The sequence below is a fragment of the Maniola hyperantus genome, chromosome 15 (genome assembly GCF_902806685.2).
Source record: "Maniola hyperantus chromosome 15, iAphHyp1.2, whole genome shotgun sequence".
Classification (NCBI taxonomy): domain Eukaryota; kingdom Metazoa; phylum Arthropoda; class Insecta; order Lepidoptera; family Nymphalidae; genus Maniola; species Maniola hyperantus.
In genome coordinates this window covers 11,935,410-11,952,310 of record NC_048550.1, presented here as the reverse complement: position 1 = coordinate 11,952,310, position 16,901 = coordinate 11,935,410, and the positions used below count along the sequence as shown (strand labels likewise).

Sequence of the window (16,901 nt, the reverse complement as noted above, 5' to 3'; positions counted from 1 at the left end):
ATTAAATGTGTACGTATAAACCCTTCTCTTGAATCACTCTTATTTATTGTTGAAAACCGCATTAAAATCCGTTGAGTGATTTATAAGATCTAAGCGTACAGAGGGATAGACAGCGGGAAGCGATTTTGTTTTAAATACTATGTAGAGATATAGTTCCTGTGCACACTCTCCGAAACATTTCCTGTAGAAAGTCTACGAATAGATTAAAAACAAATTCAACTATAAGTACCACAAAATCACTTAAAACGGATGCAGTAGGTAATAGTACTGCTCGACGTGAACTTACAAACGAAGTAAAAGTCGATACCAATACACAGAATTGGAGAAATAAAACAAAAACCAACAAGCTAAATCTAATTAATATTCGCGGCCACCACTCAGACCTTGTGACTAATCTTTATAAAAGGCGAGGCGGTAAATTTTTATGTGCTTAGGAATACCACAACCTACTAACTATTAAGTAATCGTTGACTTTACATCATGATCATGACTAACACATGATAAAATGATTAACTGGCATAGATATACACATAATCTTCCTATGTCTTAAGTGTTTATCCATGCAACCAAGACGTTTATTATTTCTCTCGAATCTATGTATTTTACAAGTTTATATACAAACGGCGATGTTAGCAACTTTCATGATAATAATCTCCATTAAAGTTGGGAACATTGGGCCTATAGTTTTTTTTTTTTTCTCTCGTTTTATGAAAATCCAAGCTTAATTGTCAACAAAAATATTTTTTGTGTGTGCGAACGAAATCGTGGGAGTTTATTACGTTAAACTTTTGGCTGTTAAAAAGCTTAAACACTACCACCACTACTCACTACATAGGCCTCTGAAAATTTTATCCCGAATGCAAGTGTATAATTAGAATTATTTACATGACCCGAAAAGGTGCTTATACAGCCCCAATGTAGTGTTACTAAACATTCAACAAAACACATGCTGGTGAAGAGAATCAGCATTTATTTTAGCCATAAAGAGCATTTGCTCTAGATAAGAGATTTTAAGAAAATTGGTGTTATTGCACTCATTTTTCATTATTTCACCTACATTTAAGGAAAGAGGTCTTATGGAAGAATATAGTTCGATTCAATCTTTTTGACGTCTAAAAATTGTGCTGTAAAAGTCCGCACAGCTACAGTACGTAAAAATATCAGTCACCCAAAATATCTTGGAGTTTGGATTCTACGGTATTTCCGATTGTCTGACATTTAGTTTCCGTTTTATTTTTAATCAACAAACCCGGAAATAAAGCATCCAATGAAAAAGAAACTGCGAAGAGAGCAGAAAATATATAAGGTCAAACGTGCTGTGGGGAACACAAAGGCGCAAATATTCGTGTCTCATGTCCAACTGATATTGAATCGTGCGAATTATCTGTAGTTTTTCCGACTTTATCAACGTTTAGTTATCTCTAACCTTCGATAGTAAATTCAATTCGCTCGTATTTGTAGATTTTATTATTGTCATATTTTCTTTATTTATTGAAATAGTTTTTGGGCCAAAAATTAGCTACCAACAAAGTAACAATTTATGTTCAACTAGTGAGTACCTACTCCATGATGCGTATTATGTAGGTGCCCACTTTAATTCCTTGAAAATGTTCTGTTAATCATAAAGGTACACATTATAGCTTTCATAGAACTTGTACGCTATATTGCAAAAAAGATGTTTTAGCATATTTGAGTTGCAATATAATATTATTGCGAAACGGTGTCAAACGGTCGCATCCTGAAAAGTAATCACCAATTGAAACTTCAACAAGACGCGGAGTCACGTCACGATAAACCATACATAATAGGTATGGGTTTAAAAAATAAAACCATTTTTAAAGCAGTAACCAAACCGCCTGTTTACACCCTACGCCCGTAGCGTGGGATATCCGGCACAATGGACTGACAATATAAAGAGGGTGGCGAGAAGCAGCTGGATAGGGAAGGCCGAGGACAAAATTGTGGTAGCGCTCACAAGAGAAGGCCTATGTTCAACCTGTATGCTAAGGTTCAGCTAAAGCCTGCCTGTGGACGACCAGTATTGAACAAAGGCCTTGAGCCATGATGATAGTAAATCCAACCTATTCCAAGGATCCGCTGGACACTGCTGGACATAAGAGCCATAAAACTGCGGTTACTAGAAATCTCTACAACAGACTTCTCAGGTCGCTCCTTTACCACACGATTGCAGCTCTGTTATGATGGCTTCGTCGAACCTCTGATAGGAAATAACATACTATCCTTACTCTGTCTCCACACTCCATACCCAATATAGTAATTGATTCCATCGATAGAGGCGACGAAATAGCTAAACCTTCAATGATGAAGTTGAGAGAATTGAAGCTGAGCGATTTTACTCCACCTTTGTCATATACGAAAGATCAAGATGTAAAAAGGACATTGGGTACTCCAATGGGAAAACGCACTGTCGGACGCCATAGGTAGAAAAGTGTAAAGACCTGCAAGCCTTTGGAAGAGTGCAGGACAGCTTCTAGTGTCGATGGCAAGAATTCTCTCCAGTCAACGAAATAAGTAAGGAAGCGTGTACATATATCAACGGACCGGATTCCGTAAAAGTGACCGATATAGCTCAACGAATTAGCAAGCTGAAGTGGCAAAGTGGCAGGTCATGGCTGTCGCAGAAACGATGGCCATGTTCTGGAGTGGAGACTAGGTGGTAAGCGCAGTGTAGGACGACCTCCAGCCTGCTGGACCGATGACCTGAAGAAGGTCGTGGGGAGCGGTTGGATGAGGAAGGCGGAGGACCGTGTTTGGTGGCGCGCTCTTGAAAAGGGCTATGTCCAGCAGTGGATGCATACAGGCTGATGCATTGTGTTTTATTCCGTAAACGTAGGCAGGGTACTTATTACGCTTTATAAGTATTTTCTGACGCACAACAGACAGAAGTGCGGAAACATACCCAGAAGTACTTTCTGATAGTAAAATCAAATACTAATCGACGAAGATTTCCACCATAGTCAATAATTATTTATTTTTATTGTCATAGTTTTTCTAATAAGGGTACACAATAGAACAATGAGCAGCATCTGAGAGGGGAATTTGCTCAGCAACTGTTTGTCCTTGGTGTCTAGAAAACACTTGAGATATCGTTTTACGATTTATATCAAGGTGTGACAAATAGAGCCGTGACAGCCTGTTCGGGAGGTCGGGGGTTCGATCCCGTGGCAAAACCCTTATTTTTAAATTACTTACTTTGGTAAAATGGTATATTTTGGTTTTTAATTTAGATAAAAGCAATTTGATTGAATAATAACAATAATGTTTAAGTGTTAAGATATGTTATATTAATTAAATATTAAATGATAATAACGAATGAGTCATACGACTTACGAGTTTATTAAGATTTACATAAATGTGTCATAGTTAGATGAATATAGATTATTATTTACGTAAATAATATATTCAAGCTAAACATAATATCTGTATGCACAAATAGAACTATTTTTCAAAATTGCATAATTTCAAGCTTTTAAAAAAACCGGTTAAGTGCAAGTCGAAGTCGCACACGTATGGTTCCGTACCATCGACATCGTACAAGAAGGAACACTTTTTTATTTTATGTAACCACAAATTCACGGTTTTCGGATTTTCTCTTTTTGTGCTATAAGAATTGCTATTTGCCTTTCATGATTCTAGGTCAAAGAGACCCTATGACGGGTCTTGAGAGACAGACGCAACAGTGATCTTACAATATAGGTGAAGATACGGAAACTTAAAAAATCCCAGCTGAGCGTTGCCTGTCAGTCAATTGTTAGAATTATACCAAGTAGATAAAAGAAATCCCCAAGGGATATCTATAGCCTGGCGTTAATGGCACCCTAGCCTGCCATTTACCTTCTACAAGCTCACAAAAGTGTTTCAAAGTATCTGGAACGAGGCGTTCACGCGGATGAAAGGTATACCTACCTGCGTATTTAGGTTTAGGGCGCTTTTAGGCCCGTGACCTCGATATTAGTTTTTAATCGACCTCACATTTCAGGGATTCGTACCCGAAGAGTGCTGTAGGTAGACCAGAATCTCATGAAAAATACGGAAATGAAATTCCAAAATTAGCAACTCTGTACTCTGTGAATGTCCTATGTACATAGTACTCTGTGGTGAATATTGTGGAATTATTAATATTCACCACAAAGTAGTTTGGAATTTCATTTCATGAGATTCTTGTCTAATTTTATAATTAGACAAGAATCTCATGAAATGAATTACGGTTTAGTCCATCCATCCGTCCGTCTGTCAGTCAGCGGGCTGCATCTCATAAACCGTAATAAGTAGAATTGACATTGTTCGTGTGTCTTTGCCGCTATAACAAAAGTAAATAAGAATTTCCAAAAAAAATCCCACCATGCAATTTTTTTTAAATCCTAAATACAAATACAAATTTCTTTATTGCGAATCTGGGTAAACAGTTAAGATGTTACAAAAACAAAAAGGTACAGCCAAATTCTGCATATTAGCATGCGATATGTTATGATATGCTAGCAACATGTACATAGTTTTGATAAAATTAGTCACAGTACTTAGTCACCTGTCCTTACTTAGTTATCCTGTCCTAACTGTTTGATTTTCCGGAACAAAAAGTAGCATGTGCCACTCTCAAGGTCTTTAACTATACTCATGCGAAAAATCACGTCGATTCCTTGCACCGTTGCGACATGTTTGAAGGACAAAATAAAAATAAACAAAAGATAGCACTGTGAAGATTAATAAATTATTTTAATACGCTATCAATAGTATACTTGTACCTAATTATTTAATTATGTACTATCTAAAATATTTATAACATTTCCGAAATTACCATTTTGACTATGTCATCATCATCGCAACCCTTTGCCGGCCCTTTGGCGGCAAGTGTAGATTGGCGGAATTCACACAGTTTTAAAAGCGCATTATGGAGAACTCTCAGGGATGCAGGTTTCCCCACGATGTTTTCCTTCACTGTTAAATCAAGTGATATTTAATTGCGTAACACGTACTAACTAACATCGAAAAGTGAAGTCTTTATGCACTAGGTTATTAATCATCGCTAGTTTTCGAATATAATAATGTGTTTTATATATTTTTTAAAATTAATACATACAATTTTGACAACGGTTACTAATACTATGAGAACTTTTTATTGGGTTATTCAACTTGAATTATAGTGAAAATCAGCAGGCGAAACTGTTGCCAAAAGGAAGTCATTAATATAATTTATACGAATGCAATGAGAGAAGCACAATGCTTTCAATATAATAATAATGTAGAATGAACAGTCCTCGATAAAAATCGATTCCCTATCGAGTTTACCATTATGTGTTATCATTTACTAGTTAATATTTTATAAGAATTCCGAATAAAATTAATGCGGTAGACGTGACTATTATGAGGAGCAAAAGATCTTAGATAAAAAAATTAATTATATGATGAAATGTATATATCTATCTGAATATCGATATTTTTGTAATTTCGCCTATGTGGATTTAGGTTTTAAAAAATTTTTTGCTAATAATTTGATTTGTCGGGATAAAAAGTAGTGTTTAGTCTGTCTTCGGAATGCAAGCTCTCTGTACTTTTCGTTAAAATCGGTCCAGTGAATGGTTTCCGTATTTATAATATTAGTATGGGAAGTATGGGTATGAATTCCGAATAAATAATTAATTAATGCGGTAGACATGAATTATTATTATTATTATTTTTAATAGACTAAGCCGCTTTCGCTGATGCGTATATCAGAAGTGCTTCTAGTTTTCCAAATGTTTGTCTAATCTATTCTTGAACTAATGAATATAATAAGGTAAGCAAAATTTTAAGTAGGTACATATTATTTTATTTTTAACGTCCTAGATAAAAAAATCGATTCCATATCGGGATATCGATAATTTTATAATTTATATGTGCACCGAATATAAGCTACGTGTACATCATAAGGAGCAACGCACATCGGCAGAGTCAAGTAGAACTGAGGCGTGGCGACCTTACTTACTTTGACATAAAGGCGGCGGTGTACGATCTAAGCTGCGCCGCATGTTCTTTGAATCCCTAGGCCAAGAAAGGCAGGCCGTAGCCGGCCAAATACCGGCTCAAAGATTATCACCGTGGTGCTAAGTTGCCGTGCGTAAGGAGACCACGCATCGAGGCCTTTGAGTCCCTCCGTGTTTTGTTTCAGTACACCAATTTCAACTATGTCAACGTGCATAAAGCTGAATTTACTAAATTGTTATCAAAAAGACGGCTTAATAGACTCCGTCTGTATGCGCCGTCCCTAAGGCATGTTGCGAAAAAAGGATTGCACCGCCGCCGCCGGTGGCAATGTTTTGAATATAAATAAAACGCGTTACCAAATCGACCACACCTACGAGCGATATTTGGATTATCACACGCTGGGGTTATTTCTGCCTTCGCGAGAGCGCGTGTGGGCGATTCGTTAAGAATAGCCTGTTTTAGATTTTAATAGCCTTTAAGGAATTAGCATCTGTGTGCTACTACGAGTATGTTTTTGTTAGTTATATGAATTTAGAATTTTAGCTGCATTAGCTAATTGCATGATGGACTGAATTCGGAAATATTTTTTTCCGAAATCATTTCATCATGCGATCAACAATAGATTATAGAGTAAACTCACCAAAGGCATCACAGGTTTTTGTACAGGCGGTTCCGGAGGCGGCCCTCTCGCCTTCGCCTCACTAGGTTGCCTCCTGACCATGGGTCTTGACGGAGCCTCCCTTGGCGACTCCCTTGGTGACTCCCTAGAACTTTCCCTCGACGCTAAAGCTTCTGATATGGCAGCTACTAAGTTCCCACCAGCTGGCGTAGGCCTCGTCTTTTCTGGAGATCTTTGAGCGTGTGCCTGTTGTGACGGTGGAAACCGTGGTGCGTCCATTTTGATTTGCCCATTGGGTGTTGTGCCTGTGGAGTATGAAGGAAATTTTACAAATAAAGTAATCTCACCTCATTTTTAGGGTTCCATACCTCTAAAGGAAATAGGACAGGATCACTTTGTTGTCTGTCTGTCGTGTCTGTCAAGAAACTTACAGGGTACTTCCCGTTGACCTAGAAACATGAATTTTGCCAGGTAGGTAGGTCTTATAGCACAAGTAAGGGGAAAAATCTGAAAACCGTGAATTTGTGATTACATTAGCCCTCGTAGCTTTAGTTTTAAGTTTTAGTAATAATTATCACCACTATATTATACAAATCCAACACTGACAATCCTCCAAGATGCAAGTTTTTTTTTTAAATAATAATTAGCCATGCTAATCTTGAATAATATTCCCGTTTCCCCTCCAACTGCGTAAAGCTTGTGGTAGGAGTAGGTACGATAATAGTGCAACGGGTGGTGTTTGAACTGCCGACCTTTCGGATTTCAGTCAGCGCCTTAACCGTTGAGCTGTTGAGGCTCTTTAGTTGAGTTATAGGTGCTATAGTTATAGTTTATTTAGACATGGTTCCATTTATAATTTTGTTGACTTGGTTTTACTACAATTTATTTAATAGGAAGATACAAAACCAAAAATACCAAACTTATTCTAGAACATAAAAATTACAAATCGAAAATATCCTCTAAACCACCGCAACGAGGCAGGGTGCCCAGAACGCTGGCAGCGTTACCTCGTTGAATGGCCAGACTTAATTGCAAAGTATTATGTCGTTAAGCTTAAATTATATCTTTGTATAAGAAAAAAAAAGTTTTACTACAAGATTATATTTTTTTTTTAAAAAAAGAATATTAGCCATGTTAAGTGACTAATATTCCCCTTTCCTCTCCAACTAAGCGTCAAGCTTGTGCTAGGAGTAGGTACGACAATAGTGCAACGGGCGGGATTTGAACCGTCGACCTTTCGGTTTTCAGTCCACTCCTTTACCCGTTGAGCTATTGAGGCTCAAATATTATTTTACTTATTTAGGTAAATAAGTAAATACTATTAAAATTTTATTGAGTTTCATACAGGCATAGAGTGAAATCAATATTGTGTTGATAAAAGCAAGTTTTGATAATGTCTTGATAAAGCAATGTACTGTTAACAGATAACATTATCATTTATCTATTATGGATAGTAATGTTATCATTGGGTACATTATTTTTATATGTACATCCAATAACTTAATTAATTATTAACAAAATCAAAACAATATTGAAGGGACCACAACTATGAAGTTGAACTTATGAAAAACCACTAGTTCTAATAATTGGTTTTAAGTCTTTATTCTAGAACTAGCTTATGTGTGACTTCGTCCGCATGGACTACACAAATTTCGAGCCCCTATTTTATCCCCTTAGGGGTTGAATTTCCAAAAATCATTTCTTAGCGGATGTCTAAGTCATAATAGCTATCTGCATGCCAAATTTCAGCCCAATCCGTCCAGTAGTTTGAGCTGTGCGTTGATAGATCAATCAGTCAGCCCTTTTGTTTTATGTATATTTAGAAGATATAAAATATAGCAAGGCCTTAAGTTTTGATCATTGTAAATGACTAGCTGATGTCTGTATACTGTTTACTCTTTGATTTTCTGGGGTAAAAAGTAGCCTTTCTCACTCTCTAGGTTTTTAACTATAACCATGCAAAAAAGCATGTCATCCCCTTGCTCTGGTGACATAATTGAAGGACGAGCTACAAACATTCCTTAATTACTTAAATTACTTGTTTCAAAGAACCTAGATTAACTTAACAATTCAAAATTACTTGGTAAAGTTTATTTGAATGAAAAATCTTTCTGTTTCTATTACTTATTACATTTATATCCAAAACTTGGTTCCTCGAAGCTTTAAATGAATGTCACCAAGCAATTTTAATTTGTAAGTTCAAAATAAAGACGTTCAAAATAAAGAGAGGAAAGGGGATATTAGAAACTTTACATGGTTAAAACTCTATAAAAAATGTACAAAAATAATTTATTCAAATGGTAGCAGAGTCAAACCACTGAATTATTGTGTAGCAACTTTTAGGTCCAGTTTTCCAAGAAGTTTATGGGCAAAAAAGGAAAGACTCAATAACTTGTGAGGGTGTGTAATAAAAATTGAGAGTAAAATACATTTTCGTACCACTTGCTCAAAAAAGTGACATTCAATGCCACAAAAAGCGTACATAACAATAGTCATTTTTAATCTGTTACAAACAGGGAAAGAAAATTGTACTGAATTTCATTCATCCCCTAAAAAGAGAATGTGATTTAAATTTGGAATACTTAGGTACCGAAAATACTGAACTTTTTTTTATTTTTTATTTATTCAGATACAAGATAGCCCTTGACTGCAATCTCACCTAATGGTTAGTGACGATGCAGTCTAAGGTGGGAGCGGGCTTACCTTTAAGGAGTATGTCAGTTTGCTAAATGCTAAATTGCTTGGCGGCACGGCTTTGCCGGTAGGGTGGTAACTAGCCACGGCGAGGCCTCCCACCAGACAGACAGACTACATCTGTGTTTACACCATTGAGTTTCTATATAAAGCATTATACATCTTTTTGATAAAGGAATACGCATTTATTATACAGTTATGATTATTAAATAAAATTACGAAAACCGACGAAGCCGTATAAGCTTGATGCCTTTGCTTTTCTGACAAAAAAATATTAGTCTAGGAATTTTCTGCGTTTTTGTTTTCTTCAAATAGGTACATAAACGTTAAGTTTATTTTAATTTATTTTTATAAATAAGTTAATCTTCTAAAAATACGTTTAATAAATGCTTATCTCATATTATTATTGTGTTAATTTTTTCGCAAATGGTACGAAAAGTAGAGTATTTAACTCGGTGATAAAGCTGTCTTAGTCTTGGGTGAACTTAAATCCCTCGCTACGCTCGGGAGTAAACCTCGAGTCCTTCGTTACGCTCGCGATTTCTCGCGATCAGAAGACACTGCTTTATCCCCTTGGTTAATAATCTACTATTTGGTTCAGTTAAAAAAGGTGCCTAACTTTTATTTATGTTGTCTTACCAGCCAATTTCCCAGTCGGCCTCAACTTGGGCATGCCTCCTGCAAAGAGTCCTCCCAAGCCCGGCATGGCTCCTGCACCTCCATTTGGAACAGGTGCTGCACTCCTGACTCCATTACCAACTGGGGAACCACTGTTTGACACATTTGTAACCTTCCCAGGTATATAGGGTCCACTTTTATCTACTGTAACTGCCTTTTTTAACTTAGCCCCTTGTCGTATGGAGCTCAGCAAAGCGTTTCTATTGTCAGCTGGACCAGCGCCTTTAGACCCACTGAAAATAGGTGGAGGTGGCGGCCCGGGCGGTGGCGGAGGCCCAGGAGGCGGCGGAGGTCTAGGCGGCGCCATGTCTTGACACTGAATACTACAAACTACACACAATATGCCATAAGCTACGTTTCACTTTCGACCGAGTTCGAACCTCAGTGTTTACAAGTCACAACGCGCGATGATACTGACGCGTGATAAAAACATTCAATAGACGATACGTCATTCCGCACCGACCCATGCTAATTTACATAAAATACTAAGAGCCTTGCCCCAAAAGATTAATCATTGTAGGAAGTACGTAGGCACTAGAAATTGTTTTCGACTCGTATCACCTCATTTTTGTTTCAGATTGAATATGTTTAAAAGAACACCGTCTATCGCACTATATACTCGGTTTAAGACTATTAAGAAATAGTAGTAATTGAGCGGCTTTTTTCACTATTTAAATGCATTATCACAATTCTATAAACTGAAATGATGTGATTGAAGAAAATTCATCAATGATCAATTTCAGAAATTGCAACATGGCCGATACCAGCTGTCACCATGCTGTCCACAGACCAATAACATATATGCTGTCACTGATAATGTTACCAGATAATAAAATGATTGAGATTGGTAGTTTATTTGCCTGATGTTGCCGGTAAAATAGTCAAAAATAGCTTGGAAAATAGCATATTCATTCAAGCGGAGTGGAGATGTGGTGATGTGGTAGAAAGACCAGACCTTTCAGATATCTTGGTGCTCAGCAACACTTCGCCAACGTCAGTCGTCACGTATTGCACTAGTGTTGGAAGGGTGGAAGCTTGGTGGAAAAGATACAGAAGAGAGAAAAATACGATACGATAGAGCCAACGACGAGTGATTGTGTTTTTGACGTTTCGTTGTCAGATATAGTTCCTGGCCATTGGCAGTTAAATAGTTGCGTCTGATCTACAATGCAAGTCCGAGCTCACGCAGGTAATGTTCCACAGGCTCGTGTACCTACTATGTATGCATGTCATGTCACACTCACACTAATGCAAATGGCGAACGCGGGGTGCAGCGTGGCACGTGGGCTGGTGTGTTCCGCTCCCTTGCGGTGCGTGCTCCACTGATACCTAAAAATGCTATTGCGACGTGTCGTGGTTAATTGTTGGTATGGTTAATTTCAAGAACAACAGCTATTAAATTGGCACGTGGTATACCAAGCACAGCGTGAATGATATTAGCTATGTTTTATCTCAATAAATCCAAAAGTTCCTATAGGATTTCAAAAACCTACATCCAATTGAATGAAATCGTGATCAGCTAGTAGTTCAATAAGTGTATAGAAAAAATGAACATTTGGTTAATAATAAAAACCCAATATTGCTTTATTCGATGAAAAATAAATAATGTTAAACACAATCAACATCTCATCTGCTCCTTTGCAGTTTCTTCAATTAAGTAGTATAACAGAAAATGATAATATAAATTCAAGTAAGTACTTAATTTTAAAAAATCAGTGCGCTGAACTGGCAGCTACTGAACTGACATCATCTTGTATATAAGCATATTTTATAAGATTGGAGTCATAACTCGCTTCACTTCCTCCTTGAGCAAGAAGTGCGGCTTCAATAGCGGCACGCTCTGCTGCAGCGCGTTCTTCAGCAATTCTTATTTCTCTTTCAATTTGTAATTCTTCATTTTCTTTAGAACGTTTTTCTTTTAGTTCCATATTTTCTCTATACTTCATAAGCCGAGCTGACAAATATTTTATAGGATCAGCTGGTTGGTGTATGATAACGTTAGCAATACATTCCCGTAATGCTTTGCCCACAGTATTTTTAAGATATTTGAAATCTTCGGTGACATTCACATCATCAGGACAGTGTTTAAGTATATCAAAATGATTTCTGATACGAACTAAATTTCCTAAGCCATCATTTTCATATTCACTAGTAGAATCTGCTTCTCGGTAAATATGCTTACCCTCTGAATTAATATAATATCGACCATAATTATCATAATAGTAAGTAACGTCTTCTCGCTGTTCCTTTACTTTCAACAAAATACCAGAACTATCCATCATATATTCACTAGCAGTATCATGAGCTTTATAAACCCTCTGTCGACTTTTAGAATCAAAGAAATATCTTCCACATTCATCATAAAAATATATATGGTCTGCATCATCAGTCAAAGGTACTAGTTTATTATGTTCATTTGGCTGATAAAGATTTTCATCATCGGGAAATTTATAAATTTTTCGGCTATGTTGATCAATATAAAAAGTACCAAGATCATCGGTAAACTCTTCTCTCATTTCTGCAGCGCTAAGTATCGAAATAATGGACTTATGACTATGCTCTCCAAAAATTGCTGAATCCCATGTACAACATAATTCCGTAACTAAACGTTCGCGATCTTGAGATGGTAAGACATGATTAAATATTCGTAACTGATAAAAATCTTTACAAATACATATTTTTCCCTCATCCATATTATGTTCCAGGTGCATGTCATTTAGCTCTAAAAATCTTTTTAGGGTAATTTTAGAACTTTCTAAATAATCCAGTCGGCTCTGCAAGTAACCTTTCTTATATTTCAGATCTACTATAGGTGCAGATGTTAATTCACCACCTAGATCAGAAATGCGATCCTCCAACATGTAAATTTTGTCCCTTAATTTATTCATTTCCAAATCATGAATTGCAGTACACCATATCATGGTGCCCAAATCATTTCCCTTTTTTCTCAGATTCTCTAATAATTCTTGAATAATAGGACACTTGGATTTTTGCATATCATCAACAATTTGTCGTAAAGTCTTAGTTAAATCTTCAAGTACACTACCATGTATATATTTTGTTAAATATACTGCAAACTCACCGTGTATCAAATCAATCCAAGAAAAAAGTTCATCTATGGAATCTCTTACTTTTATTTTAAATTCATCATCGGTATCGAAATTCCTGAAACATTTTAATTTTTCCAAAAGTATATGAGTAACATCCTTGTGCATTTCTTCTATTATTTCTATGTCAGCTAAAAGATTGGCTTGCTTATCGTTTGAAAGTGAAGGTCGATATTTCAACATGTATCTTTTGTAATATTTTAAGCGACTGCTTATAGCATCTATTGTGTAAGTTATAGCTTCATATACTTCTTCACGAGGAAGTATTTGCAATCTTTTTGAAAAGTTTTCTATATCTCTTATTGCATGCAGCCACTGTAAATGATAATCAACAATAATATCGATGATTTGACTCTTAGATTCTTCTTCAAGTGCAGTACGCATAGAGCACATTGTATTAAATATATTATCAGAGTAATCTTTTTTAGTCAAAAAGATGACTGGAATTTCATAAAAATATTTTATTTCCTTGGATATATCAAAAAGGAATTCAACATTTGCATTCTTATCCCAAGCCTGATCCATAGTAAGCTTACTTGATTGTCTGGCCATCATTCCAAAAAAAAAGTTTCTTAAAATCTCTTGACTTGGACCACTCAACAAATAATAGTGCACATGATATAGAATTCGATTATTTTTCTATGTTATTGTTTTATTATTAAATAAATATAAAATAAACCGTGGAAATAAATCAAAGATTTCAGAATGTAGCTGGGATGTAGGTACATGCAATCTACACGTCATATACTACTATATAGCAAATATAGTCCGTACAAAATGACTTTTCACGCGCCATTTTAACTCTATTGGTCAACTGCACTGATATATATAAAGCCGGCGGAAATATCTACGAACCTGGTTTAGTGACATCATGCAACGCACTCAAGATGGCACCGGTACTGGATAGGCGAAAACGGGCGAGCTGCGGGGAAGCGCGAGGGGAAGCGCATTGCAGCAAGGTGCGTAGATATTTCCGCCACGTTATACAACTAGCGTGGCCTCTATAGTCCCTCTCGCAGCTCGCTCAAGCAGAGGCACTTACTTGTAAAATGTTACTCCCTCTATTTTACATTTGCTTCGGCTATCCTAGCCTAGTATGTATACCTACTGCAACCCACCATTGCACAATAACTTCATAAAGAAAAAACAATTATTTCTTTAAACTTGAGTTAAACTAATATAGTTAACCTCATTTGACGTTGTTTGTCAAGATCTCGCGTACAAAATACATCTTGACAAACAAAAAGTGGCCACGGTGCTAAGGATAAACAATTATCATTTTGTCACTTTCTAATAAGAACTTAGATAAATGCATTAAGCTATCTCGCTTTAACAGTAACGTACCTAGTACCTAATAAAGAATAAAGTCACAATAAAGCTAACTACTTCTACCGCTAACTATTTGTTTTGAGATCAACAGCTGTCATGTCAAAAGTACGATTCACCTTTAAAATAAGGACTTAATCGTACTTTTCACATGAAATTTGACACAAAATGTTAAAATGGCACGTGAGGAGTTAAATTTTACGCGTTATGCGTGTTTCAAAAATATTTTTTTCGTTTGAAAGTTAAATTGAAAGAGTTTAACTCTTTAGTGAAATAATTGGTAGCAATTTTTTTTTAAATGCACTAAAGGTAGTATTTTGCCGTTTTCTCTGGTCGGTGAGTAGCAACACTATACGCGTCTACGACTTGTTTCCAAAAAGGTCGTCGATGACTTTGCGATTATACAAAATTACAAAGAAAAGTGTAGCTGTTTGTGTAATTTTATATCAAGTTATTTAAAGTAGTAAACATATACATAATGGCCGGGGCAATGTTATTCGAGAGATCACGCGTGTCATCATCGAACAGAGACGAAGACGTCCGCATGACAGATAAAATGGTTAGCACAGGCGAACTGCCCGAAGATGACGAGGAGAACATCAGAGTGAAAGAGCAAGGCATCCTAAACCTCGGAGAAAAGTACAAGAAAGAAGGCAAGGCAAAGGAACTGGCGGAACTTATCAAAGCTACGAGGCCATTCCTCAGTCTGATAAGCAAGGCTAAGGCCGCCAAGTTGGTGCGTTCCCTCGTTGATTTCTTCTTGGACTTAGAAGCCGGCATCGGCATAGAGGTTCAGTTGTGCAAAGAGTGTATAGAATGGGCGAAAGAGGAGCGCCGCACGTTTCTGAGACAGTCCCTCGAGGCGAGACTCGTCGCACTCTACTTCGACACCGGTATGTACACAGAGGCCCTAGATTTAGCCACGGCACTTTTAAAGGAACTAAAGAAGTTAGATGACAAAAATTTGTTAGTCGAAGTGCTTCTTTTAGAGAGCAAAACTTACCATGCTCTCAGTAATTTACCCAAGGCGCGCGCGTCTCTGACGTCAGCCAGGACAACAGCCAATGCGATCTACTGTCCTCCCAAAATGCAGGCCGCCCTCGACTTACAGTCGGGCATACTGCACGCAGCAGACGAGAGAGATTTCAAAACAGCCTACTCATACTTCTATGAAGCTTTCGAGGGCTACGATGGAGCGGACAGCCCCAAAGCATTAACAGCTTTGAAATACATGCTATTGTCCAAAATTATGCTCAACCATGCGGAGGAGGTCAACACTGTGTGCAGTAGTAAATCAGCTCTAAAGTATGCAGGCAAAGAGCTGGAAGCGATGCGTGCAGTGGCCACCGCTTCACACAAAAGATCACTTGCAGATTTCCAAGCAGCGTTAAAAACATATAAACGGGAGCTGGAAGAGGATGCAGTAGTCCGAGCTCACCTCGGTGCCCTGTACGACACCATGTTGGAGCAGAACTTGTGTCGCATTGTGGAACCCTACATGCAAGTACAAGTGGACCACGTAGCTAAATGCATCCGCCTCCCAGTCATTCAAGTAGAGAAAAAATTATCTCAAATGATTCTTGACAAAAAACTCAACGGGATACTGGATCAGGGAGAAGGTGTGTTGATAGTTTTTGATGAGTCACCCCTGGAGAAGACGTACGAGACTGTCCTAGAAACCATTCACCATATGAGTAAGGTTGTCGACACCCTCTATCAGAAAGCTAAGAAACTCTCATAGGCCCATGTAAATTGTTGTAGCATTAAAACTATAAAATATATATCAAATAAACTCGTCATTTTCAGTTGAAGAAAATTGTAAATCAAGTAACACTATTTTCTATGTGAATTTCCAAATTTGTTAACAAAACTGCTATAACTTACATAAATGTTGAAAGAGCATGTTTGAATTTGAAATAACCATAGATTTATATAATAACAGATAAATAATAATATTGCCTTTTTTTTTTTTAAGTCTTAAAACTGTTACTTATTTAATACTAATATTTTAATTGACTTATACTTTCTTTTTTTTAACTTAATCTAGTGACAAATTGTAATATTCTGTTTTATTGAGGATTAAAGTGTTCTTCAAACATTGTTGTTTTCTTCTCACACCCACCTAGTTTTACATATGCAACTGATTTTATTTTCAGAGTTGACCATGTTGGCATGCATGCAACACATCCCAAATTATGAGTGAATCATTGAGTGCACTGGCCTTATACACACAGGTTGACCTTAGGATTCTATTTATGTATATTGTAAAAGTAACTGAGTATTTCATTCCAGGTTAGAGGTAGATTGTAAAAGCTGTATTGGTGTGGTTGTCAAGGTTTAAAACCTAAGATGACTATGGTGGTAATACACAGTGCCAGCTTTTTCTATGGTGCAGGGTCTTAGGAGGCACCAAAGAGCATAGGTCCGCAAGCCAATTATCTGTATTGGCTATTGCTTCCCAACAACATTTATATTTCAGTTAGCTCCTGCATTTA

The 16,901-nt window shown here is 36.9% G+C and overlaps 3 protein-coding genes across 3 annotated transcripts in view; 1 reads left to right on the top strand and 2 right to left on the bottom strand.

The window, feature by feature from the left end:
- The window catches only part of Vrp1 (Verprolin 1), a 28,007-nt gene extending 17,317 nt beyond the window's left edge, over positions 1-10,690 (bottom strand). Inside the window, exons 1-2 of the mRNA XM_034975835.2 lie at positions 9,935-10,690; positions 6,623-6,906 (exon numbers count right to left, since the gene is read on the bottom strand). Coding sequence (XP_034831726.2) covers positions 6,623-6,906; positions 9,935-10,280 — 630 coding nt within the window. The 5' untranslated portion in view covers positions 10,281-10,690. The remainder of the gene's footprint in view (positions 1-6,622; positions 6,907-9,934) is intronic.
- Positions 10,691-11,622: 932 nt separating this feature from the next.
- LOC138403313 (uncharacterized) lies at positions 11,623-13,638 on the bottom strand. The gene has a single exon (XM_069503334.1). The coding sequence runs from the start codon at positions 13,633-13,635 to the stop codon at positions 11,686-11,688; it is 1,950 nt and encodes a 649-aa protein (XP_069359435.1). The 5' UTR covers positions 13,636-13,638; the 3' UTR covers positions 11,623-11,685.
- A 1,096-nt stretch (positions 13,639-14,734) lies between these two features.
- Positions 14,735-16,504, top strand: Rpn6 (regulatory particle non-ATPase 6). Its single transcript, XM_034976026.2, has one exon. The coding sequence runs from the start codon at positions 14,885-14,887 to the stop codon at positions 16,145-16,147; it is 1,263 nt and encodes a 420-aa protein (XP_034831917.1). The 5' UTR covers positions 14,735-14,884; the 3' UTR covers positions 16,148-16,504.
- The last annotated feature ends 397 nt before the right edge of the window (positions 16,505-16,901 follow it).